This window comes from Anopheles stephensi (genome assembly GCF_013141755.1).
Source record: "Anopheles stephensi strain Indian chromosome Y unlocalized genomic scaffold, UCI_ANSTEP_V1.0 chrY29, whole genome shotgun sequence".
NCBI lineage: Eukaryota > Metazoa > Arthropoda > Insecta > Diptera > Culicidae > Anopheles > Anopheles stephensi.
The window spans coordinates 96,318-109,782 of NW_023405001.1; the positions used below are offsets into that span (position 1 = coordinate 96,318).

At 44.3% G+C, this 13,465-nt stretch overlaps 2 protein-coding genes across 2 annotated transcripts; both read right to left on the bottom strand.

Moving 5' to 3' along the window:
- Nucleotides 1-1,033: 1,033 nt before the first annotated feature.
- LOC118515188 lies at nt 1,034-1,987 on the bottom strand. Its single transcript, XM_036061887.1, has one exon. The coding sequence runs from the start codon at nt 1,985-1,987 to the stop codon at nt 1,034-1,036; it is 954 nt and encodes a 317-aa protein (XP_035917780.1).
- Nucleotides 1,988-6,060: 4,073 nt separating this feature from the next.
- LOC118515189 lies at nt 6,061-11,766 on the bottom strand. The gene is made up of 4 exons (XM_036061889.1): nt 11,066-11,766; nt 9,877-10,971; nt 6,149-6,383; nt 6,061-6,093 (listed from the first exon to the last, which is right to left on the bottom strand). The coding sequence occupies exons 2-4, from the start codon at nt 10,950-10,952 to the stop codon at nt 6,061-6,063; spliced, it is 1,344 nt and encodes a 447-aa protein (XP_035917782.1). The 5' UTR covers nt 10,953-10,971; nt 11,066-11,766.
- Nucleotides 11,767-13,465: the final 1,699 nt, after the last annotated feature.

Genomic DNA, 13,465 nt, shown 5'->3' on the forward strand with positions numbered 1-13,465 from the left:
CCTCTTCTGAAGATGATGCGACTATCATGTCGTCGATGTATGGAAAGACGAAATCCAGGCCTCGCAAGGCGTCATGTATGAGTCGCTGAAACGTCTGCGCAGCATTTCTCAAGCCGAAGGGCATCGTCGTAAACTCGAAAAGCCCGAAAGGGGTGGTAATTGCTGTTATTGGGATATCTTCCGGGTGCAGGGGGATTTGGTGATATGCCTTGTGCAGGTCGATCTTGGAGAAGATTATCTTACCCTGCAAATGCATCGTAAAGTCCTGCAGGAACGGTAACGGATAACGGTCCGGGATCGTCTTGGCGTTGAGGGCACGGTAATCTCCGCAGGGGCGCCAGCTTCCATCGGCTTTCTTCGTCATGTGTAGCGAGCTGGCCCAACTGCTATTCGATGGACGGCAAACTCCGAGTTGAACCAACGATTCAAATTCCGCACGGGCTGCAGCATACTTCTCCGGACACAATCTTCGGGGTCGTGCAAAGGTTGGTTGTCCGGTGGTTTCAATCCGATGTGTGATGTTAGTTCGCAGGAGCGTTCCGGGCGCGATCGTTGTGGTCAGTCCGGGGAACTCTTTCAGCAGGTCGGCGAATGGCGACGAACTATCGCAAACCTTAACGGTTGGTTCCTGTAGCTCGTAATCCGTTTCCCCGGGTGTACACAGCTTGGTAAGCGCATCCACTAGGCACTTGCGGCGAAGGTCCACCAAGAGGTGGAAGTGCTGAAGGAAATCGGCCCCGATGATGGCTGAACCTACGTCCGCTATCACGAAACTCCACAGGAATGTGCGACGAAGTCCCAGATCCAGAGTGTATAGCGATTCTCCGTACACCTCGATCGGTGTCCGATTGGCAGCAAATAGTTTCATCGTTGAAGGTTTACACGGAAAAGAGCTGTAGTGGCGAGGAATTACCGAAACATCGGCGCCGGTATCGATGAGGAAGCGTTGTCTCGTTCGACGGTCCACTACCGTGAGGCGATGACTTGCGGATACTAAGGAGTGGACGTCCCGCTCGGCCTTGTCGGTTTTTAGTCAGGATGAAGAAGGAGATGGTTTAGCTCCATATCGACGGTCGTGGAAGGAGCAGGGAGCCTGGCAGCTGCGCGCCTTCGATCCATATGTCCGGTGGTAATAGCACCAAGTGGAGTTGGATCCCGGTGCTGGTGAGTTGGCCCTGCTATGTGGTCGAGACCGGGATCGCGGTCGAGAGTGTTCCCGATGGTTGATCTGTCGCAGCACTTCCTCCAACTGCTCGCTTAGCTGGTCCACCTTGCGAGAGAGTTGTTCAACCTTGTCGTTTTTCACCTCCGATACATTTGGATAGGATCCGGTTCGATGGTAAAGAGCGAAGGAGTCCATCACGGCGTCAGCGACTTTCACCTTTTCGTCGACATCCTTCGCGGCGGCAAGAACAGCTGATTGTACATACGGCGGTAGCCGGCTGATCCACAAATCCACTAGTGCCAGGTCCGTTAGGGCTCCGTTTGCCGTTCGTCGCATCTCGGCCAACAGTTGCGAGGGACGGCGGTCGCCGAGGTGCATCTCCGACAGCAAACGATGTAGGCGGTTTCGCTGCGATTCCTCGAAGTGCTGAATTAAAGACCGCTTGGCAGCTTCGTAACGGTCGGTACTGGGGACATTTTCAAGAAAATGTCGCACTTCGGGAAGGATGCTGGTCGGGATTTGCGTTTTTAGAATGTTGAACCGCTTGGCGTCACTGCGGGGGGGAATGTTCAACACCTCGAACCAATTCTCCAGGGCGAAGAAAAAGGTATGGATGTCGGCTGTACTTAACTCCGGTGGCTTGAGTCGCAAGGCGTTCATCGTCTGCACCTCTGGATCCTGCACTCTGGTTGCGGCGTCGTGTGCACCAGGTATGTTGATCATCACCGGCGGTGCGATGAATCCGGCATCGGGGCTGGTAACGGTTGAGGAACTACCGTTTCCGGTTACACCGTCTTGTGGACTATGTAACGTGTTGGGCATGGTTCCTCATCGTTTGATACGGATGATCCTCGGGTAGTCGCTGACTGGAGGCGGTGAGGAGAACGCAAGAGGTGAATGTTTACGTATCCCAACGCGCTGCGACGAAAAGAACTGCGAGGTAGGATCGACAAATCGATGCGGTGTCCTCGGTGTGGGACGAAATCCGGCGGTAAGGAGCGGTGTGTCTGGACGGCCGCCGTAGGGTTGACGGGTAGGGTCCGGAGCGTCACTCTATAGCGCAGCGTGCACGGGCTGGAATAAGAATCGTCAGCGCAGCTTGCAAGAGCTGGAGCGACACTCGCAACACAGTGTGAGTGGCCGGGGCGGTACGCTACAGTGTAGGTACGGAGAGGAACCGGGTGGTTCTTGGCTGCTGCTGTTGATCCTCCGGGGTGGAAGCGCAGTTCCCAACAAGGTTCTGGCGAAGAAGTGCGGTGGAAGGAATCACGTCGGGGTCACCAGTTTTAGGAATGGTCCGGTACGGAGTCCTAATTTTTATTTATCCTTCCTTCCCGTTGCCTTCTTAGGTTAGATCTGGAGCGGTCTTCCTTCTCTTCGTCTCGATTGTGCGTTGAGAGCGGTTTCCCTTCCTACTTCTCGGTCGGTCTTCCAGGAGATGTGATCCTCGTCGCGGATGGAACGATACTGGTCCTGGTTTGGATATGGCACCGTTTTTATACTCTGGTGTCCGTATCCAGAACCTTCTGGCGCTTTGTATCAGCCTTCTCGTGTCGGATTCCCGAATCTTCCACGATCGTCTGGCCCGCCTCGCGTGGCGGGTTCCCGATCCTTCGAGAACTCGTATTTCTTGCGTTTCCCCATAAATGGCGTTCCGCGAGTGTTTGGGTCCTGGATATTTCTCTGTAACGCGTTTCTAGCCTAGGACGCTCAGTCGCTACAATCTCATCAGTAGGTAAATTTTCAAAATACGTTAAAATACGACCGATAAAATCGAAATCCATCGCTGATATAAAGGAAGTTTTACTACAACTCCTATATTGACTGGGACGTAATAGACAACGAATGTACGTTTGTCTAAAACGTTATCGAACAATCAATACTAAACCTAGGAATAAAAATATTTAAAACTCCAGTTAATCGTTCAGAAACGAATGGGCAAATAGAACGTTGCCATTCGACAATTAGAGAAATTGCTAGATGCACAAAAAAACTCAATCCAGAGATGAGCATTATAACATTAGTACAACAAGCTGTTTATAAGTATAATCACAGCATACATTCATTCATAAAGGATACACCACGAAATGGTTATGTAGGAGAAATATCAAACGATCCGCTAGAGAGATCAAGAATAAGAGAAAAAACAAATGAAAGAATACTACAGATTTTCAAAAAGAATGAAGAAAAAATCAAAGATGAAAAATATAAGGATTACGTAGAAAACGAATATGCATTCGAAAAGAAAAAGACGAATAACAAACGCGAAAGTCGTTTTAACGCAGTAAAAGTAAAGGAGAATCATCCAACATATATTATCGATTCAAACAATCGAAAAATACATAAAGTAAACTTAAGAAAGTAATGAAAAAATATTAATACTTTTTCAAATTTGTTTTAACTATCGTTACAGAATACTTACGATCCTGTTGATCAAACTAATTTTCGCAGACATAAACATATATGATTTAAATAACAATCCATTAGCCATAATACCGATAGGTAAAGCTAAGATTCAAATTGGATACGTAAGAACAATACATCCAATAGATTTAACTGATATAAACGAAACAATAGAGAAAACATTACAAGATAGTCCAAATGGAAATTCTACTGAATTTATCAAAATTTGATCAGCATAAAAGCTAGCATGCTAAAGGACACTTTTGCAAAAATCAAACCATTTGTAAAAAGACAAAAACGATGGGACACGATAGGCAAAATTTGGAAATGGATCGCTGGAACTCCAGATGCAGACGACCTACATGTCATAAACTCCACAATGAACTCCCTGATAGCAGAAAACAACAAACAAATAATTATCAACCAAGGCTTCAACGACAGGTTGAAACAAATAACTGATGTCGCTAACCAAGTCGTAAATATCTAGAACGAACGCTATAAGTCACACCAAGTGGAAATTCGGAAACTTATTCTACTTTCCAACATAAATATGCTACAAGAAAAATTGGATGTCATAGAAGACGCTATACTGTTAGCTAAACACGGTATTCCGAGCAGTAAGCTACTATCCCTTGAGGATCTGACATCAATAGAACAGTTTCTTAACATTAAATACAACACACCGGAAGAATTGCTAAGGCAATCAACTGCCCAAGTAGCAGTAAATGAATCTCATATACTATATATGCTAAAGTTCCCCAAACTATCTTCAAAAATCTACGAGTACGAATACATTGACTCGATAATACAACACGATGCACGTATAATCGTCACACAAAACTTTATATTACAAAATCAAACCCACGTATATTCCATGACAGAGAAGTGCCAACAACAAGAAGATGTTTACATATGTCCGCAAATCGGCATACAACAACCCACAACATGCGTTCAACAAATTGTGAGAAGAGAAGATTCACAATGTAACTACGAAAAGATTTACAGTCGAGGCTTCATAAAAAGAATCAAAGAAGACACAATACTAATCAACGACGCAATAGCAGAAATCGCATCAAACTGCAGCAAAATGAACCAAGTACTGAACGGTTCCTACGTCATACAATTCGAAAATTGTAACATTATCATTAATGGAGAAATTTATTCAAACGACGAAGACACCATTCCTGGTAAACCATTCAGGGATAAGGGTGAAATCGAACATAAACCGCCTCTCCAACTCGTACAAAAACTCACCATAGAACATAGAGAAAAAAACTACAAAGTATTAACTTGCAGAATGATTCTCTAAGATGTAAAATTAATGTATTCGGAGCAACTTTTGCATTCATATGCCTATGCGCATTTATAATCTGTTTATTCTTCTACTTCAAGAGATCGACGATAAAAGTAAACATGACTCAAGCGAAACGACCAGAAACGTTCGATAGCAGACCAACTTCATTCCACGCAGCAACGAGACTTTGAGGGCAAAGTCATTTAAGAGGGGAGTAGTTAAGACGACAGCGCAGCACGAGAAACGCCACGCAGCAGAACGCGCCACCGATAAACAAACAAACCACGCACCACCGATAAACAAACAAACCACAAAGCAGCGCGCACAACATGATTTGCAACGCAGCATTATTCAGCACGCAGCATAATTCAGCTCGGACCAGCGCACCAGCATCCATCCAAACAGTTCAGTTGATACTCAGACGCTAATCCGAACAGTGTTTAACTCCGCCGGTCGATGGAAATAAAGTTAAGTTTTTTTTAAAAAGACTTCTCCCGGACACCGTGTGTTCGGATGGTTCGTTGTGCTGTTCAAGGGGGGACGTCTGCCCTGGTCGAATGCGTTTTGGGTTCTATCTATATTTACAATATTTCTTAATCCTATCCTATCTTATGCCTACACTAATACTGTTACAACCGTTCACAAACACGTATTATGGCATGCAACAAAATCGCATGCATTTAGGCGTAAACATGCCGACCACCTAAAATTCATTAATTTTACCTCGCATGCTTGTAATCCTTTTCGTGAAATAATTGCTAGCTTCATGCGTTTATTCCTAACCTTAGAACATGCTATGTACAAACTTTAATCTAACTTCCATCGTGTGCCATTTGTCGTTCTTGATTCGGTATAATACAGATTCTCACAGTTGGTCTTTTAATCTCATTGCCTTGAGCCGTACGTACCTTTACCACTCTTACTATGCCGTCACTACCAGGGTAAACCTCTGTTATTATCGCCAATGGCCATTTTATAGGTGCTACATTATCCTCTCTTAACAATACTACTGTTCCTGGCACAATTTTTGTCGCAATGCAATCCCATTTGTGTTTCCCATTCAATTGTTGCATATATTCTAAACGCCACCTTTCCCAGAAGTGTTGTAGTCGTTTTTGAACGAGGCGCCAATGGTTCACACGGTTTTCTGGTACATCCTTCAAATCAACCTCTACGACATGCTGGAGGTGCGAGCCAGTTAGGAAGTGTCCAGGGGTGAGTACTTCTGGATCTGTGGGATGATTAGAAAGAATCGTTAGAGGTCTTGAGTTAAGGCATGCTTCTACTTCCGATAGCAACGTTGTCATGTCTTCATAAGACATTGACGCATTTCCGATGACGCGAATCAAATGGTGCTTCATAGAACGCACTGCAGCCTCCCACAATCCGCCAAAATGTGGAGTCCGGGGTGGGATGAACTTCCACGATATCTGGTTCTCGGCACACCAAGATGAGCTCTCCCTTCGGTCATCAGGAGAATTGAGCAGCTCGTATAGGCGGTGTAGCTCGTTCGCAGCTCCCCTGAAGTTCGTACCGTTGTCAGAGTATAACTCCGATACCAAGCCTCTTCTCGATACGAATCGCCTTAATGCAGCTAGGAACGCTGGTGTACTCAAATCCGACACGAGCTCGATGTGGACGGCACGCGTAATAAAACACACAAATACTGCAACGAAAGCCTTTATAGGGGCGGCCCTCCGCGATTGTGCCTTCACCCAAACAGGACCGCAATAATCGACGCCAGCTACAGAGAACGGTCTCGCCTCAGTCACTCTGTTTTTCGGAAGACTCGCCATCGGTTGAGTGACTGCCTTAGGTTTGCATCTGAAACAGCGCACGCATTGATGAAATACCTTTCTCACCACCGATCGTCCATCCAACAGCCAAAATCGTTGCCTTATTCTGGTAAGCATCATCTGTGGACCAGCATGCAGGTTTTTCCGGTGGTAGTACTCAGCTAACAGGATTGCCAACGGGTGTTTTTTCGGTATCACTATGGGCTGTTTGGCATCAGGTGATAGAGATGCATGTTGCAATCTGCCGTTTATCCGAATTAAACCATTGCTGTCGATGAATGGTTGGTACCCTCGAAGATGTGACGCTCGATGAACTGGTTTCTTGGCGTTTAAATCCTTCCATTCTCTATTAAACGAGTTACGTTGAGCCAATCGACACAATACCCATTCTGCCTGCTGCCGTTCTGCCGTTGAAAGGCCCTCACCAAACTTAGGCTGGACCTTTGAGCTGCTTACTCTCATTCGCAAAGCATGTATAAACCGCAAACAGTACCCAACTACCATGCGAAGTTTTGAGTATGATCCGTAACGGGTGAACAAATGGTCAATAAATCCTTCTTCATCCAGTGAAGAAAGTATTAACTCGTTGGAACGTTCTTCACCCGTCTCCAGAGTCTTAGACTCCGGTACTGTTGGCCAATTTTCTTCTGTCGATGCCAACCATTCTGGCCCCGACCACCATGATGTTGACTCCATAAACGTTGCAGGATCGCAGCCTCTAGACACCACATCGGCTGGATTCACCACTCCAGGCACATGTCTCCAGCTGGCTCCTTCCGTAAGGTTTTGAATCTTCGAAACCCGATTCGCAACAAATGTCTTCCACCGACTTGGAGGGGAATGAATCCAATGCCAAGTGGTCATCGAATCGGTCCACAGGAATGTAGGCTCATCGCGGCCAATTGCCTGTTTTACTTGCTCGTACAATCTGCTTGCCAGTAACGCGCCACAGAGCTCCAAACGTGCAATGGTCATCCTCTGAGATAACGGTGTCACCTTGGATTTTGAAATTATCAGTCGAACTAACACCTCTCCTCTGGTCGAGACACTTCGAACGTAGCAGCACGCACCGTAGCCTTTCTCTGATGCATCGCAGAACAGGTGATACTGCATCGATAACGTATCACTCTGAATAACTACCCGTGGAATGCGCACCTTTTCCAAGAGATGTAGTTGCATAAAAAATGACATCCAATCTCGAGCCAACTGTTCCGGGAGTTCTTCATCCCATGGCCAAGCGCGCTTATCTGTTCCCTTCAACATCCAAATTTGCTGCATAAAAAGCTTGGCCTTCATCTTAACCGGATCTATGAAGCCGAGTGGATCGTAGATACGTGCAATACATGCTAGCACCTGTCGTTTCGTGCATTTGCTCTCCTGTATCGGTAGCTTAACCTGGACTTGTAAAATATCCGATTCAGGTGTCCACAATAATCCAAGCGTCGAAATAGAGCTGGTCTCGGCTGCCAATTCATGCTGTGGGTTGGTTGCTCTTTGATCTTCCGGAATATCTTTCAGCGCTTCTGGGCAATTGGATGCCCACTTTCTTAAACTGAATCCTCCGCACGAAAGTAACTTATTTAACTGCCCGGCCATTTCTTGTGCATCACGTGTTGTCGTTGCACCGGACAGCAAATCATCGACGTAAAAATCTGCCTTGCATGCCATTGCCTTCGGAAACTTGGTGCCATGATCATCAAAGATTCGCTGCAGGGTTCGGATGGCTAAGAACGGAGCACAGGCCGTGCCGTATGTGACCGTGTTCAACTCGTACACTGCTATCGGCTCATTAGCATCGCTGCGCCACAAAATTCGTTGCAATGCCTTATCGCAGTCCTTCACGAGTATCTGACGATACATTTTTTTTCACATCTGCCACTACAGCTACTAGTTTCATCCGAAATCGCAGCTGTATCGATACAACGTCGTCTTGTAGTTGCGGACCGGTTAATAGCACATCATTCAGGGACCGACCAGAAGTTGTTTTACATGATGCGTCGAATACAACTCTGCATTTAGTGGTGGTGCTGTCCGTTTTCCAAACCGCATGATGTGGAAGAAAGAAAGAAGGTCTTAAGTTATTTGTATCGATTTCTGCATACGTACCCAAATATGACATGTGTTTAAGATCAAGGTACTCTTTCATAAAGGCTTTGTAAGCGTCGTCGAGCCTGCAGTCCGATTTTCTTCGCCTTTCCATAGCCATGAACCTTTTCAGTGCAGTTTCTTTGGATTCTCCAAGTGTCTTCCAATCGAACCGTTTGAGCAGTTGAACCACGTATCTGCCTTCCTCGTTCTGGTATGTTGTTTCTTGGTAGCTGCGCTCGCATTGTTCCTCTTCCTTTGAGCGAATTCTTTCTGTTGGAAGGTCTTCCAGCATCACCAACCGCTTCATTGCCGTATCAAAACTATCGTCTTCAACAGCACAGCACGCAATATGGGCTTCATCAATACTTCCTTTAGGATGCTCAAACACAGTGCCACTAACTATCCATCCAAGATGAGTTTCGAGTAGCTTGGGTAAGTGGGGCGCGAGTTTGATCTGACCTTGCTTCAACATATCGGCAAACACTTCCGCCCCCAATAAAAGATCTATTGATCCAGGCTGGTAGAATGATGGATCTGCCAATTCCAATCCTGATGGAACATTCCAGCCTTCGACTTTCACGTATCTCGATGGGAAGTTAGCTGTTACCCTTGCCAGTACTAAAAACTCCAGCCTCTTAACAAATGTGGTTGTTCTAGATTTGACAGTTGTCGAAACCAAATTGTTCGCGGTCAATGCAACGGTTCCCACTCCTGACAGCGGCTTGTGAACTCGTTCCTTCTTTAGTTTTAGCTGCTGAACCAATCTTTCGGACATAAAGTTAGACTGGGCTCCCATGTCCAGGAGGGCTCGTGCAGGAATCGTAGAACCATTAACCCCTTCTACCAAAATAAGAGCTGTTGACAACCAGACGGTTTTTTGTGGCTTCTCTACCTTGTCCTGAAGTGTCGCACTAATTGGCAGCGCTGATGTCTCTGAGCTTGTTGATACTGGAAACTCTCCCTGCTTGATACACAATAAAGTGTTATGCCTTCCATTGCAGTTTAAACATCTGCCATGCATTCTGCAAAATCGTATAGAATGTCCTCTTCTTAAGCAGCTGAAGCATAACCTAGCTTCCTTCGCAACCGTCTGCCTTTGGGACAAGTCCATGCTTCTGAATGAGGTGCACTTCGCCACATTATGATCAGCCTTGCAGACCGGACAGGTATTAGAGGCTGCCTTGGGAGTTTGTGCTGCACTTGCTAAAAAGGTCGCACTTTCTTTCTTCTGACGCGCTGCTGCATAACTACGTGGTGATGAACTGCCGACCACCCTTGCCGGCCTTGTGTCTACAGCGTTCGTTGTGTGTGTGGTGCAGCTACTTAGTATTTTCACTCGTTTCTCGCAGAACTCAATCATACGTTTATACGTGTCTGCCTCATGATCGGCAGAATATTGTTCCCAGGCCATCAAAGAAGCAGAATCTAGCTTGTAGAGAATCAAACTTGTAAGCGGAGTGTCCCATTGATTTACCGGCTCATTCAACCTCTCCATCCCTCGTACCAGCCGCCTGGTCTCATTTACAAGACGTGCCAACTCCTCAGCGCTTGACCCGTTCATAGACTCCAGTTGGTAAAGTGCCTTGAAATATTCTCGTTTTATTCTCTTAGAATCATCAAAACGCTGTAGCAATGATTTCCATGTTGACTCGTAGTTTTCTGCTACTAACTGCGTATGATCGTATGGTGTTGCTGCACTTCCCTTCAACGCCGTCAACAGATACTGCAGTTTTGTTACATCTGGGAGTTCTATCACTTCATGAACCATAGAGGTAAAACGATCTTTAAAAGTGAGCCATTTCGTTGCATCGCCGTCGAATGAAGGCAGATTGATTTCGGGAAGTCGTAATGGTGTATGCGTCACTGATGTTTGAAACGTACTGCTAGCCACAAGATTTGTTGCATCTACTCGTTGTTGTGCGCACAAAAAACCCTTCACCTTCATATATTTTGTCATGAATGTCCTTTGATCATTCCACATTTCGTCTTCGACGCTTGACTCTTCGATGAGTAACTGTGCTCGAGCATCTGTAAATGCATTTTTCACTTCCTCTAACTGTTCTAATTGCACTGGGACCTGGTCACTATCTCTGGCTGGATCGTAATTGTTCACAAACTCTTCGTAAATGTCAATGCTACGCAAACTATCGCGATATAAGCGCTGCAGCTGCTGTAATTGTTTCTGTTGCTTGTCCCCTGCAGGCATTTTAAATATTTTTCACTTCCTTCGCGATAACAAAAAAGGATTACGAAATGAACGCGAAATCCACACGTATTATTACGACCGACACTGTAAACGATTCTCGATGAACACTTCACCTTCACTGATGAACCCTGTCGTACTCTCAAAGCTGTTCACTCTGACGCGTTGCGTTGTAAGGTTAACGTACTTAGTTCTTTCGCACTAATACCACTATCAAGCCACGTGTTGACCACACACTGAATTCTATAATTTGAACCTTGCTATCGGCACAACATCAATCTCTGCAAGCAAGCTTGTTTCACACTTCACGGATAAAGCTTCAAAAATTGCCACTACCGCCGTTCCTGCCTAATCACCGTGGGTTAGTTGCAATGGCTGCTTCTATCCTTATCGAAGAACTTGCTACGGCACCGAACTGTTCATCGATGAACTTTCCTTCCAGCGTACGAAACACTACACTAATACCACTGCTGTAAACACACTAAACCTTGTGCAATGTCCGTCCTTGATAGTTCACTAGTTCACCGACAAATCGAAAGGTCAACACCCTGAACCCACGCTTAGTTAAGTCCGCGTGCAATTACTTATCTGCATTCGAACAAATTACTATGTGAAACTTAAACAAATCACAAATTCCCCTTGAAAACAAATAAAAACACTGTCGTTCTCCGTCCTTACACCTTCGCTGGTTACAACTGACACAAAGTTCTTACGAGCGCAAGCGCAAATTGTTCACAACAACACCAGGACGATAAACACTATAACTTTGCACAAAACCAACGTAACTTAAACAACAATAGGAACGGTAACTAACAGGAACTATCCAGTTCGAAGGACCAAATGTTCGGATGGTTCGTTGTGCTGTTCAAGGGGGGACGTCTGCCCTGGTCGAATGCGTTTTGGGTTCTATCTATATTTACAATATTTCTTAATCCTATCCTATCTTATGCCTACACTAATACTGTTACAACCGTTCACAAACACGTATTATGGCATGCAACAAAATCGCATGCATTTAGGCGTAAACACCGTGCGTTAACTTATCCCATGCCTGAGATAGCGTATGTTCTGGAACAATTAAGAGGACAACAATATTTCTCTACTCTTGATTTAGCTTCTGGCTTTCATCAAATCAAGATGAAACCATCCGACATAGAAAAAACAGCATTTTCTATTAATAACGGAAAATATGAATTTACGCGAATGCCTTTTGGATTAAAGAACGCCCCGGCGATCTTTCAAAGAGCCATTGATGACGTTTTAAGAAATTATATTGGCAAAATGTGCTACATTTACATGGATGATGTGATAGTATTTGGAAAATCCTTGGAAGAACATTTGGGAAATTTGGACACGATTCTTAAAGCACTAAATGCAGCTAATTTAAAGGTTCAACTGGATGTGTCAGAATTCTTAAACAAAGAAGTTGAATTTCTAGGACACATTATAACGAGTAGTGGAAATAACCCCAACCCCCAGAAAGTTGAAGCGATAAAAAAGTTTGTTGCTCCAACAACAATAACGATCATTTTTAGGTGTAATGAATTATTATAGAAAGTTTGTGAATGACTTTGCAAAAATAGCAAAGCCACTTACTAGTATATTAAGAGGAGAAAAAAATCCTAAGTCTAACAAAAAAATCACATTGACGACCGAACAAGTTGAATGTTCTGAAAAACTGAAATTGGTTTTATCTTCTTCGGATATTTTGATTTATCCTGATTATAGTAATCCCTTTGTGCTAACAACCGATGCTTCAAACTATGCTATAGGAGCAGTATTGTCATAGGGTGAAATTGGTACTGACAATCCCATACATTTCGCTTCTCGATCGTTTACAAAAGCACCGAAGAAGCATATTCCGCTTTTGAAAAGGAAATGTTGGCTTTAATTTGGTCATTGAAAACCTTTAGGAACTATTTGTATGGAATTAAATTTAAGATAGTAACAGATCATCAGCCACTTACATTTACACTTTCACAGAAAAATACTAATGCAAAATTAAAGAGATGGAAATCTTATCTCGAAGAGCACGATTATGAAACAATCTACAAGCCAGGAAAAGCAAATGTCGTGGACGACGCTTTAAGTAGGATTTGCTGCTCTATGACAGCAACCCAGCTTTCGGCATCCGACTGTGGTTCGATATATATACCATCTACTCTAGGACCTCTAAATGCTTTTCGGCATCAAGTCATAATAAAAGAAGGTAATCAAAACGTAGAAATTAAGAACCTCTTTTCGAATTTTAAGAGAATAACAGTACATACAAATGATATGACTGAAAGGAATTTATTAAAGATTTTACAAACGCAAAGATACAAATCAGATTAATCAATTCTACTATTAATTAACTAATTCAGATTATTTGTCGTATAAAGCTTCGGAAAACAATCAATCTACAAAGCTTATTTTTTTAGAATGGAACGCAAATTGGTGAACCGATTCCTTCCAAATATCAATTGGCCCACCATAACGGGAGATTACCCTTTTTTGATTCATAGTGGATCGAATAT

Excerpts from the sequence above, each read along its gene's own strand:
- LOC118515188 (XM_036061887.1), bottom strand. The coding sequence starts at position 1,987 with ATGCCCAACACGTTACATAGTCCACAAGACGGTGTAACCGGAAACGGT.
- LOC118515189 (XM_036061889.1), bottom strand. The coding sequence starts at position 10,952 with ATGCCTGCAGGGGACAAGCAACAGAAACAATTACAGCAGCTGCAGCGC. Across the intron at positions 6,384-9,876 it reads GCTGATCATAATGTGGCGAA|GGGAGCTGCGAACGAGCTAC; the intron begins GTGCACCTCATT and ends TACGAACTTCAG. Across the intron at positions 6,094-6,148 it reads TGACAACGTTGCTATCGGAA|ATCCAGAAGTACTCACCCCT; the intron begins GTAGAAGCATGC and ends ATCATCCCACAG.